The sequence below is a fragment of the Lepidothrix coronata genome, unplaced genomic scaffold, assembly GCF_001604755.1.
Source record: "Lepidothrix coronata isolate B3197 unplaced genomic scaffold, Lepidothrix_coronata-1.0 Scaffold113, whole genome shotgun sequence".
Taxonomy (NCBI): Eukaryota; Metazoa; Chordata; class Aves; order Passeriformes; family Pipridae; genus Lepidothrix; species Lepidothrix coronata.
In genome coordinates, this window is record NW_016690293.1 from 1,339,548 (window position 1) to 1,365,902 (window position 26,355).

Sequence of the window (26,355 nt, forward strand, 5' to 3'; positions counted from 1 at the left end):
AGTCTAAGTAAAATTCTGGTATTAGAAAATGTAGTTGAAATTTCTGCCATTTGCTGGTTTTTTGGAATATGAAGAAACTGAAATATGAATGAATGGCTGTGGTTGTGGCAGTAATTGATTCTGTGTTCCCCCCAACAACGTTTCTTAACAAGCTGTGTAAAACTATTTTTGGTTGCTTGTTTTCTTTTCCCTTTCATTTTAAGATGAGCTTCACTTTTTACATTTGAAAATACAGAGAATGATTTGGTTTGTGTCATCTTTTATTGTTTGATTTTTAGCTATTAAGAGTACCATCTCGTTTCTTCATAAGGTAAGGAAGAAATAGCAAACATGCAATTGTAAGATGTTCAGACTGTTGTTTGTTTGTTTGTTTGTTTAATCCATCAAGCAACCAACTGTTTGGAGCATCAGGGAAATAGGAAAGTTTTTATCTGCAGTTTCTGCAGTCTGATAGTCCTCCATTCTTTCCCAGGGCTGTGCAGAACTTGTACTTGTCATAGGATAGAGGGAAACTTGATTTATGCACATGTAAGTGAGGAAGAGGATGGTTCTCCTCACTGTCCCTCCTTTATCATCATACTTTATGGTTCATTTATCAGTAATGATTTTTAACATGTCTGTTTACATCGAACCCAGAGTAGTTTAGTGTCATACAGTAAGAGGAAAGACTCTTACTTCAGGAAGGAAAAACATTAAAAAAACAGGTTTAGGCCAAGCAAATAAACTGTATTTGACTTGCAGCTAGTTTAAAAAGCTACATCAGCACAAGTCTAGTAGGTGTGCTGTTAGATCTTAGCAGTAGCATCTTAGAGCACCAACAGCAGCTCTGTTGGTAAATACAAGAACTACAACATTTGGTTTCATATAATATGACTCTCCTAGTGAGTGAGTGCAAAGTAGTTTTCTTCATGCTTTCATAATGAAATATATATTTCCCAGTGTACACTGACAGATAATTAAAGAGATTGAACTTTTTTTTTTTTATTACCATGCTGAAGACATGAAATAAGAATTAGGGGAAAAGATCAAATGTTATAAATTTATTTTGGGACATATATATTGCAACCTCTGTGGAAGCTTTTGAAAATTCTGGCAAAGATCAATACACTTCCAATAAAACCTTTAAACTTGCAATAAAACAATATTTTAAACATTATATATATATTTTTATATATTCTTAATTAAAGGGATAATTTTAGCAGGATTTTCTTTTTTTTTTTTTTTAAATATACTGCATTCCTCTGACATAGCTCTTTCCAGATTGAAGGGATGCAAATGAGGTAAGAATTAAGGCAAACCTAAAAGGCATGCAAATGAAGTACATTTATATCCATTGACAATACAAGCACGTGTGGATCAGACTCGGGAGCCAAAGAGCTCTGCCCCTCTGTCTGTCCAGTACTACTTTACAGCAGAATGGTGACATGATTTATAATAAACAGTTAACATTACCATGGGAATTCAGTGTCACTAACATTACTCAGTCTAGGAGACACAGAGCTAGCATCAGTAAAACATGAACAATAAATAATATAATTCACTGCAGCACAGGCCTGCTGCACAGGCTTCAGAGGAAGAGGGTTGTTATGAAATGACATTGCACACGTCACGTTGTGGCAGTTTATTTTTATAATATATACTTTTAAAATTCTTTAGCAAATGACATTCTCATGCACACAAGTGTTTCAAACACAAGAAGCAAGTCCATTTATAGGTAGTCCAAGCAAATTTTTGTGTGTGTGGAAATAGCTGCAAACTGAATGGAACATTAAACTTCTGTGCAGTCTATGACGCGTTGTACACAAGCTCATTTTTGAATGTCACACTGCAGGAGTAATACAATGGACGGATCACTCTTTGCAGCTTCTTTGAATTCATCCAGTGTGATCTGATCGTCTTTGTTCTTATCCATCTTACTGAAGATCTTGTCTACCCGTTGCTCAGGCGTCAGACCATCCTCATTCATCTTCATCATTATCACAGTGCCCACCATTTTGTAGATAGCCTTTGGAAAGAAACCAAATGTAAAATTTAACATAAAATTCAATCTAATTTTTTGATTTGATCAAATTCTGGAAATCTATTCTAACAATAAAATGATTGCCAGTTTGTCGAAAGATTTTTTCCTTTTTTTCTTAGGATCCAATGTCCAGGCACTTAAAACAAGAAAGAATGTATTTTACTTTCCTCAGATGCAGGTTTATTTTGGCGGTTACATTTTGCATCCTGGAATGAATTTCTTTGGCTTCCTGTTTCACAGTGCAAAACTCTTGTAACTTATTCTCTGGGTCAACTGCTTATTTGAAATATTTCACATAAATTTTGAATACTAAGTTTTAGAAGTCATCACCTAATAGGTTTCTGTGTGTACATGTGGGCACAATCTGGTATTAACTACTGTGGCAAGTAGCTGGCAGATGATGAAGGTGGAAAACTTTATCCTTCTTCTTATGTGTTGTGGTCATCTTAAAGCCCATCTGTGAGAGCTCTCTTAAAATAGCATGTTGTTATCCCTGTAAATTTCTGTAATCATCTGAAGTTAATCTCTGGTAAGGTTTCAGCTACTTGAGCTACAATCCAGTAATTTCATGGGTGTCAAGTGACTTTGAGATGGGCTTTGTAAATCCTGTGCTGGGCTGTTCTTGTGGTTAATCCATTCATCAGGAAAAAAAAATCTCTGGATATTTAAAAGTTTATTTGCACATATGTACTCTCTGTAATTCTCCAAGATTACATCTATTAATATGTTAGTTAGTGCTTGTATCACTTAGACATGAGTCAGAGTAGGATGAATGTGTGCCATGTGTGTTTTTAATGATACCAGCCTCTGGTGTGAGTAACATCTGAAGTCTGTGTGAACAAGGAATCAAATTATATTAATGTTCTGACATGTTATTTTTGAGTGTCATACTGATCTCACCTCTATGATTTCCAGCATTTCCACTCTTGTAATTTTACCATCACCATCCAGGTCGTACATGTTGAAGGCCCAGTTCAGCTTTTGCTCAAAACTGCCCCGTGAGGTGATGGACAGGGCACAAATGAACTCTCTGAAGTCGATGGTCCCATCTCCATTTTTATCAAAGGTTCGGAAGGCGTGCTGGGCAAACTTTGAAGCATCTCCATATGGGAAGAACTGCAAAATAATATAATGCATAGAACTGTGGGTAATGCAGAGGAGCGAGCTACATACCTGCCTGCAAAATACTGCAGTGAGGCATCTATGAAGAGTGGCTGGTGAGCTGTGTGGGAAACTGAGGATCTGCAATGGAAGGTTTCCTAATAGTTACACTGGAATGATTACTAAAAAATCTATTACTACAAAAATCTCTCACTTTGCCACAGACTATATTACAAATATATTTAATGCTAATTTAAAGCAAAATTAACTAGATGAACCTTAAAATGAAGTGTAAATGGATGTAAATGGGAGATTGTGTGTAATATTCTCTGACTATGAAATACAGAAACTAAGGTGCATGTTAACAGTATTTTAACCAGCCTGTTACATTTTGCAACAAAGTGTATGTGTGGGATTGTTGTTATATAATTTCAGTTATTTTAAAAAAAAAATCCACACCTATAAAAAACTCCACGAACACATGTTCTGTTCTGCCAACCAACATTCAAGTACCTGAGAACTGAGATTCAGTTAAACAATACTGTGCAATGCTTTTCATGTTTAATATACATTATCAGTGAACACGGCAACTGACTGTAACTTAACAGAATATTTTAAATGACCATAACATGTAGGTTTTCAGCTGATGTATTTTCCCCTCAGGAAATGTATGGTTTAAGACATTTGAGCCAGTAGTTAGTCTTTATGTGAGCCAGACTCAAGAAAACACATCCCTTAAGAAACGCAATTTTAAATCAGTGCTGAAGTCCTGTGGCAGTGCAGGGACTATACACAAAAAATGTTTGTTTTTATATTCCCAGCATAATTTCATGGAGGTTTTCATGCTCCTAATATATAAACATGCATTACTCCCCATTTGACAGCTATCTCATTTTGTGCTTTTTAAAATTCCAATTCTTAGTAAGTACTGCATTTAATAATGTCATTTTTTACAGAAGTCTTCAGTGGCAGCCAAGGAAGTGGAACTCCATTTTACAATTTTATATTTTTCTGTCCAGAGCTTCCTCTGCAGGCTGATGTTTGCTGTGGTCACCTGTGAACGCTCTTGAACAACACCCCCAAATTTCATGGCAGATTTTGGGGATATTGGAGCATATACAGAAACCAGCACTGACAACTGTCTGACTAAATATGGCAAGTCTTTGCTGCTTTTCATTTCAGGAAGCCAAATAGTAATTTGGATACTGTGTCTTGCCCTTAAAATGCAAAACTTAGTGTACAGCCACCTGCCTGCACTATGTGGCCATGTGGGTCATGTCAGAAGCCACAGCTGTGTTTCCACAGGAGTCCTATCCTGAAGGGTTCCTTTCAACTTACTGTTTTCTCTGATATCAACTCTTCAGACATGATTCTAGATAACCTTTGCATTGTTGAAGAGGAGTGCTACAATTGCTTCTCTGACCTAGTGCATTATAGTCACTGTAAAATCTTCCCTTCAAAAGAGAGAGCAGGGTTAAATGTTGCCCAGCTCCATCCATTCAAAATATTGTCCTGTTGTGAATTACTCCAAAAGGGATGAAAAATTGCTGTATTAACCCAGAAGTGGTATCAAATATGCCCATCTCACTTCCCAAGTATCTTTTTGGGAGGATATCTGAACATGGTGTGGAGTCATCAAGCAACCGGGATGCTGTACCCACTCCATTGCTGTTAAAGTTGTGATTTCTCATTTGACTTTGTGTGGGTCAGCATCCACCCACTGCTTCTATGCCCCGTCTCCAATAGCTGAAAGAGTATTTGATATTGTCCCCCCTGAAAATGTAACTTCTGTGCCTGTACTCAACCCAGCCCAGTTCTTTTTTGATAATCAGAACTGACAGAGTTGTAAATACCTCAGGGTACTGCTGCAGATCTTTCTGAACTTTCTGCTTTCTGGCCTTTAAATATAATCATGATTGGGCTTATCAGCACATACAAAGAAATATGAGTTCTGTGATACAGTTCAGGACTGCAGAGACTGCAGTTACCAGACATTGCTGAATTAATCTTCTAGTGACAACCTCAAACTTTTGTCAAACCAAAGAGAGTTTCCTCTGTAGGAAGGCTCCTTGGGCTCACAGTCCTAGATTCAGCCAGGTCAGAACAAAGTTTTGTGAATGTGAATCCAAAACCTGAACGTTATTTGCAGGTTACTGAAAATCCTTCTCACTGCTTCCTCTTCTCCTTGAGATACCTCCCTCCTCCAACTCCTGTACCAACTGCAGATGTTAACATAGGTGATATTTAATTTTACATGTGAGTGCAGATGAATGGGGACCTCTCCAGACCACAGGTGAGAGTATAAAAAATGGCTCTCATCCCTTGTATTCCACCATGAATTCCAAGCCCCCCCTTCTATTCTTGAGAGGCTGTTCAAAGGAGAAAAGACGTATCTCTTACTTTTTAAATCTGTACTGATGACTACCCTGTGACATATGTGTTACAGAACAAAATACTTCAAAATTTTACATTTTTATTTTTGTTTAGAGCTGACTATTGCTGAGGATGCTGACCTATCTGTATTCCTGTGACTGTCACTCTACAGTCCCTATAAAACAAAGGTAAATAGCTGAAGAGAACTGGGACTGTTATTTTCACTGTCCAGAGAACCAAAATACAGAAATGGCATAAACATACTGCTAGGACCAAAGAACTAAATTCCAACAAAGAAGAACACCTATACAAAAGGCTAAGAAATGGCAGACACCCAAAAACATGCAAGAGCCCAAGAACAAAGCAGGGAATTAGAAGGGTCAGTGGCTGGAGGTGCCAAAGACCATTTTTAAATTACTCTTGAACATATTTTTCAGTCTCCCACTAGAGGAGCATCAGCAAGCTGTGACTACCTCTTTGCCAGTTACACCCTTAACCACGTAGCAGGGAGAAAAACATCCTTCTAGGGTTTTTTTATCACAGACAACACCTCAATTTTTCACTTCTGAAGTGAGGAAGGTGGTGGTACTGCTCAGAGCTAAGCCCTGGCATTTACAGCCTCGTAAGGTGAAAAAAATAGAACTGATGCCATTTTTTTTTAAATTTTTTTGTTTCTATTTGCCTTCCTGTAGGGAGCAAATGCAGTAAAAAGTCCGTAAGGGCTGAAGACACTCTTCTCCAGTCTGTATCTGCTGATTTGTGTTATTTTAAGCTCAGAACAACTGAAAAACATTGTCAAAACTTGTTTAAAAACCTACTTGAAGACTTCCATTGGCCTGCTTTGAAACAATTCATAAATAAGACACGGAGTAAAAGAAAACTAAAACAATTATAGAGCAAAAAAAACCAGCTCTGGTAAAACATTATTTGAATATTAAAATACAGTAAGACCTTAGCAAAGTATAAAGGCACACAGGCTTTAACAACTTTCAGAGTAGTCTGATCCAAGTGACAATGGGAGACAAGGATCTGGAAGACAAACACCCATTTTTTGTCAAGGGGAATATGAAGAGGGTAGTTTAGTCTGCCTCTGGCATGAGTTCAGTGAATACCTCAGAAACAAGTAAAGAAACACAATAGATTTTGAGATACTAGAGCCTTGTTGGAGGGTTGGTGCCTTCAGTGTTTTCTGCAAACTCTTGTCCAGGTGATCAGTCTACATATGACAGTAACCAGTTCCCTTCTACTGCAACCTACCACTGAAAAGTCCACTCTACACACCAGCATTGCCTCCTGCTTTACGTGTTTCCTCCAGAAATCAAGACAACAAAAAAAGCCCAGGCTTTTTACAGCAGCCAGCACCATGGGTTACCCAACACTGTTCATTCCTTTGTTTCTGCTTCTCTAGTCTCATCTAGTGAAAGGTCTCCCTGGTCTAGCGAACAGTGTGCCTGCCCATGCCAGGAGGCTGGAACTAAATGATCTTTTAGGTATCTTCCAACTCAAACCATTCTATGATTTGTCTCTTGCTTGGCCTGTGTGTTTTCTAACCAGTTAGATCAATGTGCTGGGGCGTGAACAAAGTGTTATCTCTACAGACAACTGCCAATTAGGAAAGGAAAAAGGAAAATCAAAAGAAATTCCCTTATTCTGCTTCTAAATGTTGAAGGAGAGGATTGTCTTGCAGATTCTTAGCTCCTACATTGTTTCTGGACACCTTTCTGGTATACAGGGGGCATTCAAACGGTCCTGGAATAAGAGTATCTAGCAAATATCATCTACAAATTGTATGTAACTCTTGACAAAACTGATCAAATACCTGGAAATATTTATCTGCTTGGCTGCAGCTGCTTTAGCCTCTTTTAAGTGATGCTGTTCACAGATAACTCGGTGATAAACTCTATTCAGATCATCTTTGGGAGGGAATTATTGCAAAAGCATAAAGCATATGCTAAAGCATATGGCTAAAAATTTAGCATATGGCTAAAGATAAAGAAAAAAACCCTAAAGTCAACTTCTCTAAATTCCCCAGTGATGGACATGGTGGGAAACAGAAGAGTCTCTCCTTCCTTGGTAAGGTGGAGTGGAGCCAATCTATAGACTGGCCTGAGTGGTACTTTGTTTTCCACGTGATATTTTATCATGGCTGAGATGCATTTCTATTAAAAGGGAAACTCTGCTATAAAATAGAGAAAGCCAGAATTAGAGTAGTGTACAGAAAGCAGAACACGCTGCCCACATGGGCCCAGGTCACTGATGTGAGGTCACAGCTTCCAGAACCGAGATGGGAGCTGGAGTGCAGAACAGGAGGTGGGGAAGCAGAAGGTGGTACAGTGCTTCTGTATAAGAAGCAGCTGCTGATTCCCCTGGACACATTCGGGGCTCAGCACTACCAGCTCTGCTGAGGGTTGGTACAGCAAAGGGGGATGAGGGGGCACAAGCATTGTCTGGGACCAGTAAGTAAAAATATGCCTCACAGTTAGCTCCCATCAAAAAACCTTGCACAACTGATGCTGTTATCCTTTAGGAAGGAGTTATTTACCTTTCTTATCTATTGTATTAGGTTTTATTTTCCCCCTTTTGTAAGTTTGCTAGGCACCCAGCTCACCTTTGTTAGTGCAGAACATGAACACTCTGAGAATCAGAAAGTTTGGTTGTTTTTGGAAGCTCATACAGGTATTTTTTATAGCAAACTCTTAAATTTGAACCCAGATGCTGACAGCTGCTGGTCAAGCCTGGTCTTACAGCTCCTCAGAGCTGAGGTCACTGGGGACGATGCCTATGATGACTGGGGAGCAAGTTTCTGCTTGCTAGTTTTGTAAGAGGATGAAGTTCTAGATTCGCGCCAGCAGTACAAACACAGAAGTTGAGGAAATAAGGAAAAGGATTACTCCTAAATTGTCTCCTTTATTAAAAAAAAATAAAATTGTAACTTACTGCAATGTACTGTACTCTTGCACTTCAAATTCTAAGGCATGAGAAGGGGAAGATGTGTCCAGACTGTGATTGTCAGGACCTGTTGGGAAGGCTGTGCCACTCTGGTACCAAGGTGACCCACAGGGCTGCAGCCTGTCCCTGCCAGCATCTCCTTGTAAAAAAAATGAAAACTAATGTAACAAGGGCACTACCAGACCACCACAAAAAGATGCAGCAGCACATCTGTCCTTCTCAAGAGATCTGACTGCACTGTGACTACACAGCTCAAGAGCAGGTCAGGACAGAAACACCTTTAAAATAGATAAAAGAAACATTTTCAAGTGGATTAAGAAGTGGATAAGACACAATGTGCCCCTCTTATTCAGGTTATATCTCACCCTTATTCTCTGGAGTAAGTCAGTGAAATGAATGCGAGATGTGAGCTGCCTCCATGCCCTGTGCTGGAGAGGAGAAGGCTGGCAGAGATCATCCCACCAAGGTTGACGGGGACTGAGGGGGACCAGTGGGACAAGGCAAGGCTGAGCAGGTCAGGGCTGTGAGCAGGAGCCTGTGTGGGTGTGAGAGCCACACCGAGACCCTGGATCACTGATGTGCATTGGTCACTGGAGAGGTGACTCCAAAGAGCCACCTGAAGCGGTCAAGTGTCAGAGACTTCTCCCTTGCCTGGCTATAGGGCGAGCAGATCATTAAGGTTAAATTATGGGTTTAATTGCAAATTAAGTTCTCCCAATCCAAAGCATGGAGACTTCTAGCCCTTGTAATTCTCTGATTAGGCCCAGCTATCTTCTACATACTTTTGGCTGGAGTGTTTTCAGGGCTTGCCTACAAAACAAGCTTTCGTAGGCAAATCGCAGCAGTGGGATGGTGCAGCATCCTTTCCTTGCTCAGAGGTGTCAGCTTGGACATGGAAACCTCACACTTGCCTCCCTTCCCTATCTGAGACAAGATGAACAGGCAGCTCAGAGGAATACAACAGCTACAGCACAGTCAGTATAGGTCAGGAAAATATAAGTTCCCAAACTGGGAACAACTTGTGTGAACTAATATTAAAGGGACCAGAAAGAGAGCAAGAATTTTTATTTTTTTTAACAAATCAGTGGTTGAGGAACTGCTTTAGGAGACAGAAGATTTGGATTTGAGTATTTCCTCCATTAAATATAGTTAAAATCTACTTTAACTCAGGTCATTTTCACAATTCTTTCACTTCATCTGCATCTTAGCCACTACAATAGCTAGAAGAACATATATTATTAGCAGTATGGGCCAATTCAAATGATCCAATTACTTCAATGAGCTTTGAACTGGGCTTATGATCATGCTCAATCTGAAAGTATTTCCTTACCAATTTCTAGTTCTGTTAAAGGATTCCCCTGAGTTATTATTCATTGGATGAGATCTTTAATGAACTGAAACAAATCCAAATGTTGTTTTTCAAGTCCAGATCCCCGAGGGCCTTTAGGCAACCAGGTCAAAATCCACAAAGGGACACAGGCAATGAAAGGCACTGAGTAACCTTCTCCATAGCCAGGTCTTCCATCTCTCTAAGTATCTAAATGTTTTGGCTGCGGATTTTCAAGGGCTTTTCTCACACAACTCTTCTCTCTAGACCTTGGAGATCTAGTTCCCAGAGGCAATTAAACACACCTCACTGTTTTAAGCTCTTTTGTGGTTCCTATCCCCAACTGTCCTTTAACTGAAAACTATTTAGATGCATTTAGAAAACCCCAAAGGATTTCAGCCTCAGAGCTCTCTAAGGCAGATATAACAAGCAGTGAATGAGCACCCAAGAATCTAGCTCCACAGAAGCAGAATTAACTTCAGCAGCTATTCATCCTTCCATTAACAATTTAATCAGATGTTAAAGGATCTGGATCTCAGAGATACAGATGTTCTTGTCCTGTTCCCAGCTCTTAGCCACAGAGTAGCAGCACATCAGCACAGAAAGGCACATCACATGCCTTTGAAAGGTTTGGGGCTGTCTTGTTCATACATATAAAAAATGAAGTGAGGGTTACAATTTAGTTTCATTACTGAAATTCCAGGTGGAACAGGATAATGTTTCTGCACTGTGCTAGAGGTGGGATGCTGTAACAGATCCAGACATGATATTCATAATTGTGGTAGAGATGGGGACCCTCTTCTCAGCTTTCTCCTTCTCCTCTGTTCCTCCCCACCCTGCACTGTTACTCCCTTACACAGAGAAATCCTAGGAGAGGTCTGAAAGCAACAGCTCACCCCCAGCTACAGCACTGATGCCACTGATCTCCACATGAAGCAAGTGCTGCACTAATGGGGCTGAAGGGGATCCTGGTCTCTGCTCCACAGTCATAGGAAGATGGGCAAGTTGGTTGGCTCTTGTGGGTTAATAGTGCATGTAAAACTGGAATAGCAGCAGGATTTTTGTGCTGCTATTTCAAAGCTGCCCAACCTTGCCCAACCACATCTTGTGTGTATTACCAGGCTATTCAGCTTAAAAATTTATTTTGTTAAGCTATTTTCATGTTGCATTTAAAACTGGAAAGGGTTAGTGTAGGCCTAATAAACTGTTCATGGTTTGCAGGTTGTATTTCATCTGCCTTCCAAAATACAAATAAATGTATAAAAATGGTACTAGTGTGTCAGAGTGTACCTTCTGAAATCCAAGCTCAGTGTATTACTCCAAGGCACTAATGTAAATCAAGAAACAGCAGGATCACCAAAGTAGATTATGATATTTAGCCTGTCCATGTGTAGGACTGCAGCTTCTACTGGTGGAATATGCAAAAAAGCAACTGCATCAATGTATTTTTTTGCTTGCATGTAAAAAAATATATATTGCTTCAAAAATCAGATTCATTTTGTGTTCCTCCTACAGCTGCCTCTACTGGGAGGAAAATATTATCATAGTTTTCCAGTTTCTCCTTCTCCCATTCAACCTTTGAAAATTTGAAAGGTTATTCTCTCGTTCCAGCCTGTCATATATGTACCAAGCCATTTCACACATAAAGCAGGTGGGTCCCTGCTCAGTGTCTGGGAGAAAGGCCATTTCCTGGCTCAACTTGAGCCTTTTTATTATGCTTTACAAACAAAAGGTCCACTGAAATATGCAGAATTGGAACATGCAATGCCACAACCCAGTACTGCAGGTCTGCATAGCTTTTACCAGCTGTATTCCTTCATAGAAATCAAATTCTTCTCTCAAGTCAGCCAAAAAAAGGAGTCTGATTATGTTTTGCTAAGTATCAGGGAAGAGATTACCCCATAGGATTACAATGGATTTATACACACAGATCTGGGCTTCAGTCTGACAGGATTCAGATCTGAACCTTTTAACAGTGGCAAAATTCATTGCTGCAAAGAAAAAAACAGAACACTGTTTTCTGCAGCAAGGCAAATAAAAACAAGACATCAGGGATAAAGCATCAGTTGCAGAGCAGGAACAAAACAGAAAAATGAAAAAAACCTACACCCTTATGCACTGTAGCAGAGTTAATCCTGACAGTAGAAGCCCTCCAGCCTTTTGCCTCAAAGATGCTGAGTCTGGTACAGCTGCACATCTGCAGTGTAAGATAGAAATATCCCACCTAGGACACCTGCCTCCAGCCACTTGGCTTCAGCTTGCAAGAGGGTCCCAAGGAGTGGGAACCATCCACAGCTGTGGGTCTATAGGTCTCAGCAGCAGCTAAGCCATGGGGCTCAGCCTCTGGAAAGAATAATCTTGTGGACCACCAGAATCTAAATGTCTGTTTAGATCCAGGACTCAGTTCTCTATGTGTAAATTTGTGAGCTGTCCCCACCTCAGAGGTGTGCTGGGAGGGCAAATACAAAAAAGGATTGTGATTATTTCAGATACTGCAGCCGTGGGAGTCACAGAGCTGGCAAGAACTGGGGAGAGCTGCCAAACCTCATGGATGTTTACTGCTCATGTCTCTGCTCGGTAGCTTTAATGCTGTGAACACATATGCATGCACAGACACACGGGGAGGCTTTATAAGCAGCTGTTAGTTCTTTACATAAAGATGAGCCAAGAAATGTAACTTCTTCCCTTCACAAGGGAAAATTCACAACTTACACAAGCTGAAGTGGGATCAGTAAAGAGTTTGTGTCTCACCCAGACCTCCAAAGACTGTGACTAGCCCTTACATTATTGTTAAGGACAAAGTCACTCTGTCTTGCAGGTGTTTTTAGCCACTGCAGAAATGCTCATCTGAAGAATACAGAGAAGAAATATTTGAGAATTTAGGAACTGACCATGAATTATCAATACCATTTTTTTGCAGTCATGTGAGACATCGGTTAAGAGACCAGAGAACAAGCATAAGCCACAGGCTATGATAAAGCACTGTAAAAAGGAAGAATATGCCAAGAGGTTGGAACAAGATGGATGGGAAAAGAGCAGCCATTCTTCTTCTTTGCAAACATCCATCTGGGAGAGTCTACCTCTAAAAAACCATTCAACCTGAAAAGTTAATCTCTATATTCACATTTGTGGGGAATTAGTCATTAACTAGCAGGAAATGAATCGATTTTCAGTCTCAGCTTTTCTCTGATTAGATTTGGACAATAAGAAACTTTATTGAGCTGTGGTAGTGCTAGAGGTCAATAACAGCAGCAGATCAGCTATTACTCAGTGCTAATAAAAAAAATCTTCAGAGAAAATTCTCATCAAAACAATTAGTATTGCTAGTCCTTAACACCACAACTACCACTGATTAATTGTTATTTCTCTTTGATCTTCCTTAACTGAGGAGCAGCACTGGAACACTTTATTTATTTTAAGTTTGCCACAATCTTCCACTACCCCAAGGTCAGTGACAGCACAGGGCTATGACAATGGCAGGATCCTGCTGTACTGTAGCTATGCCCCAACCTCACATAACATTCTTTTACTTGACACTATGTTATCTCTTTAGGAATCTGGGAACAGACCAGATGGAGAATACACTGATCTGCGACATTTCTTTCTCCCCCCTCCTCCTTTTTTTTCTCTCCCCAGTAAAGATCATCTGACTCGTTTTCATTTCTGAAAGAGGCTTTATTTTCCCAGTGAGTTTTGGTTCCAAAGGTTCAGAGTATTAACTTGAATGCTATGCCTGCTGTGTTGTGAAGTCCTTAGTGCAAATTTCCCAAAAGAGCAGGACTATAGAAGCATCAGTAAGTGCCATTTCCAGCCAAAAAGGGATTTGAAACACGAGTTGCTAAAGTCTGAGACAACCATCTTATGAATATACAGATGGAACTGCAGAAAAAATACTCATGCCTGAAATATCTGCCTGTCTTACATACTTATGTAATATGTCCTCCTAAAATTCTTATACATATGGAGCTGTTATAGCCCAGTACTGCAGAAAGGAAACTGCAGAAAGAGAAGGAAAATGGCTGTAGCTAGGCATAACAGAGAACTGATACTTCCCAAAGGGAGAAGAGGAAAGGGAATGAAATAGATCCCAAAGTCAGAGGGGAGAGGCAGGAAGGATGGTAGCAACAGCAGTGATAGTTGACATAACCGATAAGAGGCAGGTGGGTAACTTGGCATAATTCTTTTTTCCCTGTTGTCCCTAGGCATATCCTGTTGACTTTTATTTTCAGTACTGAGTTTGAAAACAATCCAACAACTCACAGAGGAAGTTTTGACTAATTTGAAATCAGCCCCACATTTCTATCTGCTGCAAAACTTCTGTCTCAGAAGTTTTCTTCTGCGATGAAGCTGAAAGCAGATAGGTTTTCAGGTAACCTTCTGAAAATTCTGTACAGCCTTACCTAGGAGACCCATCCCTCCGCAAGCCTTCCAGTTCTGGAGAATAATAATAATAAAAACAGATTCTTTTAACACAGTGCAGTTTTAAGAAGACAGCTTTCCAAGATAATGTATTTTCTTTCATATCTATGCTTTCTCATATACCATAAACCCTTTCAAAGTTCAGTGCTAAGACTGACAAGTCCAACAGTATATAAAAACCTTAAAATATCAGCATTCTGGTGCAAGGGATCATGCATCTATATCTATATATACCTAGAGAATCTGTATCTGTATATGTATATAGAGACATATATGAAGAGAGTGGACTAAATCAGTTCCTGTCTAGAAAGAGGACAACATGTTGAACTCATTGATATTTAAAATGAACTAGTTTTATTTACAAGAAGTATTGTGCACATTTGTGTTCCACATGAATAATTATTATTATTGCTGTTACTGCTAGTCACAGTATCTAGGAGTCTTGGTTGAGCAGCATTTGGATAACACCTACAGCTTAACATGTAAGGAAAAGGAAAAGACAGTGCAAGGAGCTTGGAAGACTTTTCTTTGCGACTTGATTCCAAAGGATTTTCTCGAGTGTGAAAAGAAGATGGGAATGGTACAACTTACTGTGTCACCTTCTGGGAATTAAGAAGATATGTGAGCAGGTCTAGAAAAAAACACAGGTATTCAAACAATGACAGTTCTCAGGTACACTGTCTCCTTGGCTATTAGCTTCACAAATCAGCTCCCCTAAGGGGAAAGGATCTTAAACAAAGACTTTCAAAGGATGTGTGGAATCATGTAAAGGAGCATTACACTCTTGGGTTTTGTCTAAAATAGTGCAAGAAGGGAAAATTCTCATCATATACAACTTATTTTTTTCCATCAGTTATGTTCTTTGCTATATGCAGAAAGAGATGTGGAAAATCTCCCCATGGGCCATATGGATAACTGCCATCTCCCTGAATATGCTGCTGCTGTCCTGGTACTGACTGTGCTCAGCCAATGGAGATAAAACGTGGATATTGATGCTAGTGATACTCAGTACTACATGGTTCCCAAAGGTATCTCCTTTTTAGGCAACTGGTCAGCTAAAGAAGACAATATCATCCTAGAGAATACAGCTTCTCCCTGGTTTCATCCCAAACAACTCAAATCAGCTCTTGGGGGATGGATGCAGATTTCTGTGAGATTACATGAGCCAAATCTTTGGAGAGGGAAAATCACCCACAGATTCCTTTTCCTCAGAAGTGTAATTTTGGATTATCACCTTCCAGTGGGTTTCTGTGGGTTTATCCACTCTTCTATCAGACACAATCACAAGGGCTCATTTTAGGGAAATCTGTAAACTTATTAGTATAAACTGGAACATGCTGCTTGTTGACTTAGAGCATTGCAAACGAGAGGAAAGACTGCCTCCCCTCCTGCATTTGCCTGATGAAGTAACTTTAAATCCTTCAGTACATGGTAACTTTGAATTTCAGCACCTTTTTGCCAGGATTAAAAGTCTACTGAAGCAAAAAGATACGTGTAGAGTAGCCTCTTCTGTTACAGAAAAGTCAACAAGCTATGAGCTTACCTGCCACTTGGTTCCTTTAAGACTTACAATTATTCATGTACTTAGTCTGCAAAAGACAACACTAGAATGCAGTAAGACCATACAAAGGGATAGTATAAAAAAAAAATCTGAAATCTGCAGAGAATGAGTTACCTTTAATTAAGAATTATCTTTATCTAAAAAGTGACAAAACTATACTCACAAAAAAATTCATCAATATGCATGCTTAAAAGAAAGCTACCACCCATCCCCATTCTTCCAGCACCAGGATATCTCACTGCATGCACTATTTGACATCATCACAGTAACTGAAGTTTCAATAACATAATTAGGAGTCAGCTGAAAGGAAGACACAATAAAAAGCACTTGAGCAATACACTTCTCTAATGTTGATCCTTTGCTGCTTTATTTAGCACACAGGCTTAGTGTAGCTACGTGTTCTTCTTTGGATTAAGTTTCCCTCTGTGCACCAGACCAGCTGAAGATACCAGCATCACTTTAGTTGTGCATAAAATTATAAGCCTGACAAATGCAAAACTGACATCTTCACTGTAGTGGTGAATGCAATTTCATTTCAAAATCAGATCTGTTTGAATTTTTCCCCTCAGCTACAAAACAAATCTCTAAAAACCTGAAAGTCCAACTAAATCCACATGCAAGCAGGAAAATACAAGGTCTATTTATAGACACAGCAAAGCATAACTAGAGGGATGTATCAAAATCAATCTTTCCCATTAATAAACATTACCTCAAAAACATGCTCAAAAATGTAGTGATGCAATTTGAACTGCCCAGCAGTATAATTATGGTAACTATCTCACACTGGGGAGCAACTGTTACTTTTCCACACTGAGTAATGAATATGAGTAATAGATTTGACTTTTCCCCTCAAGTATTCTGGTAAACATGTTAAATAAATCAGGTTGTAGGCTTTCATGAATACACAACAACAGCTACTCAGCTCTTAGCAAGCACACAAGAATACAATAACAATAACAGTGGAAAAAAAAGAGTTCAGTACTGGGGTGAGAATTCAAAGGAGGATTGATTAGTCATATGTGCCTTTGGAGAAGTTCACTCTCTTATCTTGTGAGAGCAACACTTGCATCATCCTTAATACTCTTGTACCCCAGAGTCAATAAAGATGATTAAAAAGCCCTATAGACATTAATGGTTGAACAATAAACCATGTAGTCATGACCAAACTATTACACTACCAACTGCTTTCCAAAAGGATGCTAGTTTATGCTTGCCAAGAGTGAGTCTCCAGGAACACTGTTCTTGGTAATGCCAGTTCCCAAAGTGTATTTTTAAAGTTTACAGCTGGGGGATACAGCCCAGTTCCTGATATCCACAAGTTCTTTCATTTCTCCTCCATGAGCTGACCACATATAATGCTCTCTAAAGACAAGCTGTTTCTAGAGGAACATACATTATGCATATATGATGTAATGACATATACTTCATACTTACTTGATGGACTCACATTTCATACTAGAATGTCATTAAGGATAAAAAATAATGAGTTAATTCTAGTAAGATGTTAAATTCTCAATCAAACAAAAATATCAAAACCAAAGTCACAAGAAGATGAGAATTAAACAAGAAAGCTTTCTCTCAGTTGTTTACTATTTACCACATAGGTAACCGGTAGACCTTTTCTTCAGCATGAGGGCTTTTCTGAATTTCCTCTCCTATTGCACTCCTTTCTCAACACACTCAACACACTCCTGGCTTAGTGTCTTTTTGATGGTCAAAGGATTTTAGAGGTCAAAGCCTCTAAACACTTAATAATCCATCTCAAGAGGCATTCAATGAACAACCACTCTCTTAAGGCAGCTGTCTCTAGAACACAACTAGTTTCACACCACGTGGAATCTTATTTAAAAATATATGAAAAATTTGGCATTTCATCAGTTTTAGAGTTCACATTCTTATAAAAATAGGGCAACCTCCCCCTTCTCACAGCATGAGATCTTTATGGAGACACGGCAACACCTTCATAACTAAAGTTACAACCAGATTTGCAAAAGTCTTTGCATCTTCCCTCAGTGACATCCAAATACCTGAGAGAAATACTGCCCAGGAAATGACCCTCAACAAACCAGCCAGGGAATTCAGCCTCTGAGGAAGTAACAAATACTTACTGAACAAGAAACACAGGAGAATTGTGTCTAGTCCCTGTTAAACAATAGGAGAGAAGAAACTTGAAATATGGACAGGACATATCTGAAGAAAAACAATAGCCTACCAACCTACGGGGTGCTAATGCTTTTTAGTGCTCTCAAAATACACAGAAACTTATCTTCCAGGCTGGGGTCTAGGGTCCAACTAGAAAACATAACACTGGCATTTCTTAATGCATCTGGGATGGAGCCCAGAGGATACCTAGTCCAGCTGCCAGGGCAGATTTAGCAGCATCATCTGCTGTGACCCTGGGCAGAGACAGCTCATGAGAAAGAAAGCAAAATCCTAAACCACAGCTCGAGAGCTCTCACTAAGCACTCGCCCAAGAAGACAACATTAGCAATAAGAAGCAATATTTTGGGTTGTTCAAGTACACTGAGGAGAGAATTCTGACAGCACCGAAATCTATGAAGGTCAATCAGAGACTGCTTTTTGAGGTTGCTCTGCTCTTCCTTTCTTACACAGGAGTTGGCAAGAGCCTGTACCTTTGATAGCTCGGTCTCTCCTGGTAGAGTGCAAGCAGTCTGCCAACTCTTTGGAAGCTCCCAGAGCTGAACAATATTTTCATAGAAATCTGCCAGTTGAAGACTCCTTGTGTCAAGGTTTTGGCTCTAATAATTTGGGAAACAGTGAGAGTATACTTGAAGCGAGCACAGAGAAAGGTAGCTTTTTCACAGTTGTCCAGGTTATTCATGAAGAAAATTGTCTAAATTCAATCTAAATGAAGCCCCGCCGGCAGAGAGAGAAAGTCTTAAATTTAATCATTTCTACCTGCTGTCAGCATCAATACTTCTTCCAGCCTTGCCCTCAAAAATGTTCATATCTGACTTCCCTTATTCACCATATTTCTGACACCCTCTCAGCTGTGGACAGCCCTGATATCCAATCCGTGCCACAGGACCTACATCAGTCATCTGTGAATACACCATCTTTTTTCTGGTAGCACTGCTTGCTGAAAAAATATTTTTGCAAGCTGATGAGTTTAAACAGTCTGTCACGTGTAGTTTAACAGTCAGCCTAACAAACACCAATTCAATGCTCATTGCTCAGTGGAGAGAGATACTGCACCTTGATGGGTGATACATCCCAAGACAGGTCATATATCCCAACAGCAGGCATGACCCGAATCCCACTCCAGGTGAGAACTTTGTGATTTCTTGGGGTTATGAAGGATTGCATGACCACAGGCTGAATACAAGAATATCTCAGTGAAGAGTAAGATTTTAAGTCCCAACTGAAATATAAAGTGCTACTTCCTCATTCTGTCTTAAAACTGATGGCATACTTACAACCCTTCCAGATATACCAGTGAACAAGACAGTCCTGTTGCATTTCCAATAACATGCATAATTATGTGCAGTCTACAAGTGACTATTCCAACTGCTGATCTGAAATGACAGGGAGAGAAGGGGATGGTGTGGCGCTGAAGCTTGAATGGGATGCAAATTTGAGGTCACAGTATCCTGTGTTTGAGACCTGTCATGAAGCTCAAATACAAGTGAAGCTGCCACAGCGATACAATGACAGCACAATCCAGCATGCTGAAGAAGTGATTAAAATCCAGGATGACTGCAGAGCCAAGGGGGAAAAAAAAAAACCTCTTTTTTTTTTTTTTTCTACCTTGTGTACATAAATAGGAAAGATTTGGTTGTGTTGTCCTGTGAGCACACTTGTCTGAGATGTCAGTCTAAAGCAACAACCGCCCTGTGCTATAATTACAGAGTGGCAGAATACATTGACTTTTCAGCTGAAACGTATCCTTGGCTGTTTTTATTGCTGCAGCAGAGCTGTGTTTTCACAAGAGGGCAATGTACATTTTCTACTCACAGCAAACTAGTCTGTGCTTTTCCCCTGACAGATATCAATGATCCCATTGTCTCAGGAGAGGCAACAGTGTGTAGATATAGCCAGATATACCAATTTGTAAGATGTGTGCTTAATAACAGGTTTTCAATTAAAAAAAGAGCTGTTTTCACACCTACAGAACTCTGAGTGATCCCAAAGTGCTTTGCTAGCATCAGTCTAATCCCACAACCTACCCACATAGGTGGACACCAGAGAACCAGCAAACCAAGCAACAAAACAAATGAACTTGTGAGATCACAGAAAAATAAGCCATAAACAAACTCTACCACTTTTATACCTGACTTATCACCTTACTGTTGTTGAGAACAGGTTAGCAAAGGCATATAGTGCCTTTGGAAAGCTTCATAAAAGAGTTTGGCGAAATAAACACTTGAAGAAAAGTACAAAGATCAGTGTTTACAGAGCCATAGTGTTGTCTACTCTCTTATACGGATCTGAATCATGGATCATCTACCGCCACCACCTGCAACTCCTAGAACGCTTCCATCAACGCTGCCTCCGTACAATCCTAAACATCCACTGGTCAGATTATGTGACCAGTACATCTGTTCTAGAACAAGCAGCTGTCACAAGTATTGAGGCCATGTTGCTGAGAACACAGCTGCGCTGGGCAGGGCCCGTCTCAAGGATGAAGGACCACCACCTCCCTAAGATCCTACTTTATGGTGAACTTGCCACTGGCTACCGCAAGAGAGGAGCCCCGAAGAAAAGATACAAGGACTCCCTGAAACAACATCTCAGCCTTGGCCATATTGATCAACATAACCGGTCTACTCTGGCCTCCAATCAGGAAGTCTGGAGACACACCGTCTATAACACTGCCGATGCCTTTGAGAATGCACGCAGGATCACCCTTGAGGAGAAAAGACAACGCAGAAAGAATCGTGTCTTGCAGAATTTACCACCTAAGGAGTCTTTCTGCTGTGCCTTTTGCAACTGGACATGCCTATCTCGTATTGGCCTTTTTAGCCACCAGCGTGCTTGTAACAAACGTGGGTAGAGCCCTTCCCAAATCTTCGTTCGCGAAGCCTAGCCATGATGATCACCTTACTACTCTTTGGGTCCATCTGCCTGGGACTTTCAGGTGAAAAAAACATGGCATTTGTTTTAGGTAGCCTTTAGGAAAACTCAAATTCCCAGATAAAGGACCACCCTGCATTTGCAGTCTGAGTCCCCAGTGAAGCATAGCATGTATAACATGTACCAGGAGCACCAGAGTCCATGCACTGCAGAGTCAAACATCACATATACAACATGCCCAGGGCTGATGCCAGAAGGTGCGAAGCTCATTGTTTCAGTGCAAATCAGTTATACAACATACAGGCATTAGTTACACAACATACAGACACTGGGAGGAGGTGACCTGCTATTCACACTGCACGGCATGGAAGCACGTAACTCTCCCCAGGAAGACTACCAAGAAGTCCAGGCACAACTACAAGAAACAGTATTTTCTGAATTTTGGATACTGGAAAGAATTAGCACATCAGAATCATCTACAGCTCTCGAGCCATGAAAGCAAACAGTGCACTACTGAGAGGGCAGGCAAATTTCTGGCTGCTCCAAAAAGCCCAGGAATTACAGTTTCCATGTAAAGCAGGTGAGATCTGGGTTTCTAAATACCTTGGATTGTGAATCTAAATTTTCTTCCAAATTCTCCATGGAAAGACTGATTTTTGGTTTTAGGCACTAGAAACAAATGCCAAGGCCAGATGATGAGCTAAGATGCGGCTTTTATGTCCGTGTTATGTTTCCGAGCAAGTCCCAACCACTTACTTAGTAATTTACATTTGAATACTGCATCATTCATTGCTTTCCACTGCACTGTTTAATGCCAGGTTTTCATCTTTACTTAAAGATTGTCCGAAGCTGAGGGAGGGTATGAAGCATGAAGGAGCTTCCACAGTGGGGAGCCTCAGTGTCTAATGCTGCTCAGCACTTCTGGGCTGCTAAAAATTAGGCAGCATCCCAAGAAGCTTCAGGGAATTGGCAGAGCTCCAGGGCCCTGAAAATAGTGACCATTTTCACTGGAACAGTTATGACACTGGAAAGAAGATTCCCCCATGTTCCTTAGCTTGCATCAAAATCCTGGAGGCATGTCCTCCCTCACCTGGCAAGCGGGTGCAAGGAGGTTACAGCACTGCTGCACATCCATAATCCCCTTCCACCATCATCTCTTTTCAGTGTAACTTGAAAAGATAAAAGCAATTTAATCTTTCCTGCCTTCAACTTGAAGGTTTTGCTCTAAATATATTTTGACAGCAGAAATAAAGACGAAGTTTTAATAGAACTAACTGAACCACAAACTGAATTATGTATTTCCATTTCAGGAGACAATCTCACTGCTAATAGCATCACTCTCCTTCCAAACGCATGTATGACAAAATTCAAAGCATTTCTCTATTCCGTCATGGTACTGGGTGTCTGGCAGCAGCTATGCAGCACACAGAGCTGCCTCTTACACGTGTATGTGTCATGTGTCTCACTTGCTTTGTCCAGGAGCTGGGGTGGGACCATCTGAATTGCTGAACCAGTCTGTCTGGAAAATTTGTATGCTAGTGGAGTGAAATGCAGACTGAACCCTGGCAAGATCCCTGCTTTGGATCTCTGCCTAGAACCTTTATTTCTTCATATTCAGTGTTCTCTGGAAACATGCAGCAGCTGCAGGCTTTCCATAGGACCCCCACACCAACAATCTTCCCCCATAATGGAAGCACATGGCAAGGCAGGGTCTAAACTGTACTGACAGTCTGGAGCATCTTAATTTTCCAACACTGGATCCTTTATTTGGTTCCCACCTTAGAGAAACAACCGCAGTCACCAAGCAGCTTACTAAACTGGGATCAAATCCTGAATAGATGCCTTGCTCACAGATTTGTTCTTAATTAGTCAAACACCCTGTGAAGTCAACAGAAGTGCCAATCAAGCAAAGGCACATTTTATTTTGTAACCACAAAGAAGGGGATTGAAAGAATTTACATCGGCTGTTAAACATATGCTCTAATGACCACCACTGGATTATTAGTAGTGACCTAGATGTAAAAAGCTTTGATCTTCTTACTCCTGGGTTATTATCCAGTTTCTAGATCTCTTAAGATCAACCAGAGTGAACAAAAATTAGGATGGGTAAAAATTGTGTGCGATCCAAGAAAGAGGACCATGGAATATCGAACCCAGATATTTCACTGACTAAAGCAGACAGACACCAGTAAACATGATTAATAAAAGCAAGCCAGAAAACAGCATTAAAGTTCAAAGAAATCTAAGGGTGAGTAGCTTGAGAAAATGATATACAAAGTCTTTCACATGTAGGTCACCAGTTTTAATCCAGCTCTGGTCATAGCAAACTGCAGTCATTAATATCTGACAGCTGTCTGGCAGCCACATAAAATGAGATGGTGGTCTTGGTTTAATTGTAAAATATAACTTATCATCAGAACTGCAATGTTGTTAAAAGTCTAAGTAGGAAGGTCAAGGACTGACTGGGCATTGACAGAGGATCTCTACCCCCCTTACAAAAAGCGTCATTTTCTATTAGTGTCAATATCTCAAGGGTAATAAATCTTTGTGAGGAAACAGAGGATAACGAAAGTAAAAAGCAGTTCAAAGACAGCTGTGGCAACTCTGCTGCCTTGAACTCAGACCAAGGGCCAGCTCCCCAGCTGGTTCTTCCACTGAAGTGGCAGCACAACACTGGTCCACACTGTCCCAGACTGCTTCCTGATCCTTCCAACAAGAGCAGCTCAAAACCAGGACCAGCAGATGTGAGGGCAGACACATGGAGCCAGGGAAGAGCAGACCACGGCCACAAAAAAGAGACAGAAGGAAGAAGGTGCTGCGAACAAGCTTAGAGGATGACAGTGCAGAAGATGACCTTAGCATGGGTCTTTCCCCACATGGAGCTGGTTTTCACATCTTGGCTCAGGAGGAGTTTGTGATGAGCACTGTTGGTCCCACTGCTGCCTCTGAGGAGGGTCACAGCGGACACCAGGGACTGCAGAACAGCCTGCACAGCCAGGTTGTGCAACTCACCAACCCACTCCTCAGTCCAGAGTCCCTCTCAAGAGTCACAGCAACATGCCAAGTGACAGGTGCAGTGTGGGGAGAGGATGAAGTTGTAATTCACATAATTCGAATAAAGGGTCCACCCAGAAATGATGAGTAAACAGAACTCCTTACTGCTGCCTTTTCAAAGCCTTTTCTTTACAATAAGAGAAAAGCCTGAATTTCCAAAGCTCATGTGAAATGCCTAGTATTCACCTCAGGAAACGAGAGAAGAGATAATTTTACAGCTTGCAAGATGGAGCCTCTGAATTGCACATCAGAACAGAAAACTCTGATTACTATGTTTAACTAAAAAATAATATTTTTTATTTTTTTTAAATAAAGGCCAAATTTAAAAATTCAACTTTGATTTATAAGAGCAAATGGTGATTTTTTTTTCTTTTTCTCTAATAACTGTTTGGTTTTTTGGAAAAAATTTATCACACTTTAGCTGTCTCAAAACCAGGTATTCCATCTCAGCTTGTTATTAAGGTTCCCTCAACAGGGATGTAAAACAGTCACCTCCAACAGGAGACTGATCTTTTTAAATTAGGAGGATGCTTGGAATAGGCAGGATGAAATATCCTCTCAGGAAGTGGTTGCTGGAGGTGCCCAATGCATAACTCGTTTAGACTCCAACATGGTAAAGTCAAGTGATTTGAACATAATATTTTGTAACCCGGAGTGACTCTTCAAGCATTTTATGGACATTCCACATGGATACTTTGGGTTCTGTCTTGAACAATCTGCTCTTGATGCTATGATATAAAGTATTTTTACATGTAATAGTCAAATTGTCTGAAGATTGTTTGCAAAAATGACAAATCAAGTATGTGTCTAAAAAGAATAGTATAGAGTTAAAAATTATGCATTTAAATACTTCTCTGCAATTACCAGTGCTGTTTTAACTGCTCAGCATAAGAAACATGCCAAAATCAGTCATGCTTATTTTTTTAAAAGTTTTTATCTTATAAAACCTCTCCACTTGCTTTTGGAAGTGCACGTGACATGCAAGAGTTACATTTCCAAGAATCTTATAAAAACCAGTGCTCTTTCACATCACATTTTAGATTCTATACTGATCATTCACATGGCCTCTCCAGCTGTTACATGGGGACACACTTACCAACAGAATTTTTTTTTTGAATGCTTTCACTAAGTAAACAAATAAACAATACAGAAACGCACTGAGGTAGAACAGCCCCAGGTGAGAGTTTTCCCAATTTCCAGAATAATTCTGCGTAGTTCTTTCCAAACAGCTATCCATCAAGCTGGAAGATAATCACCACTAGATGGTGGTGGTGGATGCCACACACTTCTTGCTTGGCTTTCTCACAAATCTCAAGGAAGGAGAAACACTTGGGCACACTGCACAGAGGTCCACTGTAGTGCAAGTCAAACACTGGATCCTGGATCCTTGCCAAGCAAGAGCCAAGTGCTTTAACTTTTTACAGGCTGTTGTACCACTGTCAAAAGCTGCATAATGATAAGTCTTAAAGCTTTGGAAAAATGTCATGCCCAGTGTGATACAACTGAGCACTGCAGGACATTGACAAAAACAAAGATGAGGAGTTTCTCTAGACTTCATTTAAAATAATTCTGCCCAATCATGCTACAGCTGCATTTGTGGAATTTAGCTCCATAATTAGCAGTGGAAACCTTTTGCTTTCTCTCTTATGGAATTTACATGTTCTGCTGCTCTTCCTTCAAGCAATGTAATTAAAAAACCTGCTTAGCATAATTAATTTGCAAACAGGTTGGATGAAATGGGATTGTATCCCAAAGGCTTTTTCAGCATTAAGTGAAACTACTTCTTCAAGTGAACTATAATCTAGTCTCCCGTATAGCAATTTTTTGCATTTTGCATTTTAAAAGCTCTTCATTTTGAGAAGTGCTACACTTGACAGCCCAGTTCTGACTTGTGCTGCCAATGTGGACCTAGATTATACAGCTCATTCTGCAAACCATGTCTCCACAGTCCCTCCAAACCCTGAGCAGAGGGAGGCTGTGTAGTCAAGAGCTCCTCCATGTTGAAGAGTTTTTGCTGAAAACAACTTATCTTCCTCAAAAATCCTGATCTGAAATAACAAAATGGCATTTTAGATGACAAAGAAAATATTACAATCAGTCCTGTACAGCCAGTCAGAAGAATGCTGAGGGAGCGGGGAGGGAGGAACATCTTCCCACAGGAAGCAGCTGAGACCTCGGATGAGCTGCAGTTATTCTCCACTGAGAGCTTTTCTCCTGGCTGCACCAAGACCTGCCATTATTCCTCCCTCATGTATAGGCTGTCTGAAAGGACAAGGACATAGAGAGGGCCCCTTTAGTGCATCACCCTCAGTGACAGCTGCTCCACCTGAGCAGCTGAGACATCTCCTGGTACAAAGCACACCCACGGGACACTCCTGCACCCTCCCCTGACTGTGAGCAGGCTGCAAAGGCACCCACTGAGCCCTACACCTTCTGAGAGCTCCATACAATTAACAGCCTGTTAACTGTGACATCCACACTTAGCTTCATGTTACCTTTTTTTTATTATTATTATTT

The 26,355-nt window shown here is 40.4% G+C and overlaps 1 protein-coding gene across 3 annotated transcripts in view; it reads right to left on the reverse strand.

The window, feature by feature from the left end:
* Positions 1-355: 355 nt before the first annotated feature.
* VSNL1 (visinin like 1) overlaps positions 356-26,355 on the reverse strand; it is a 91,800-nt gene continuing 65,800 nt past the window's right edge. For all 3 annotated transcript variants that reach the window (XM_017824813.1, XM_017824812.1, XM_017824814.1), the window contains exons 3-4: positions 2,921-3,136; positions 356-2,005 (exon numbers count right to left, since the gene is read on the reverse strand). In XM_017824813.1, coding sequence (XP_017680302.1) covers positions 1,808-2,005; positions 2,921-3,136 — 414 coding nt within the window. In that variant the 3' untranslated portion in view covers positions 356-1,807. The remainder of the gene's footprint in view (positions 2,006-2,920; positions 3,137-26,355) is intronic.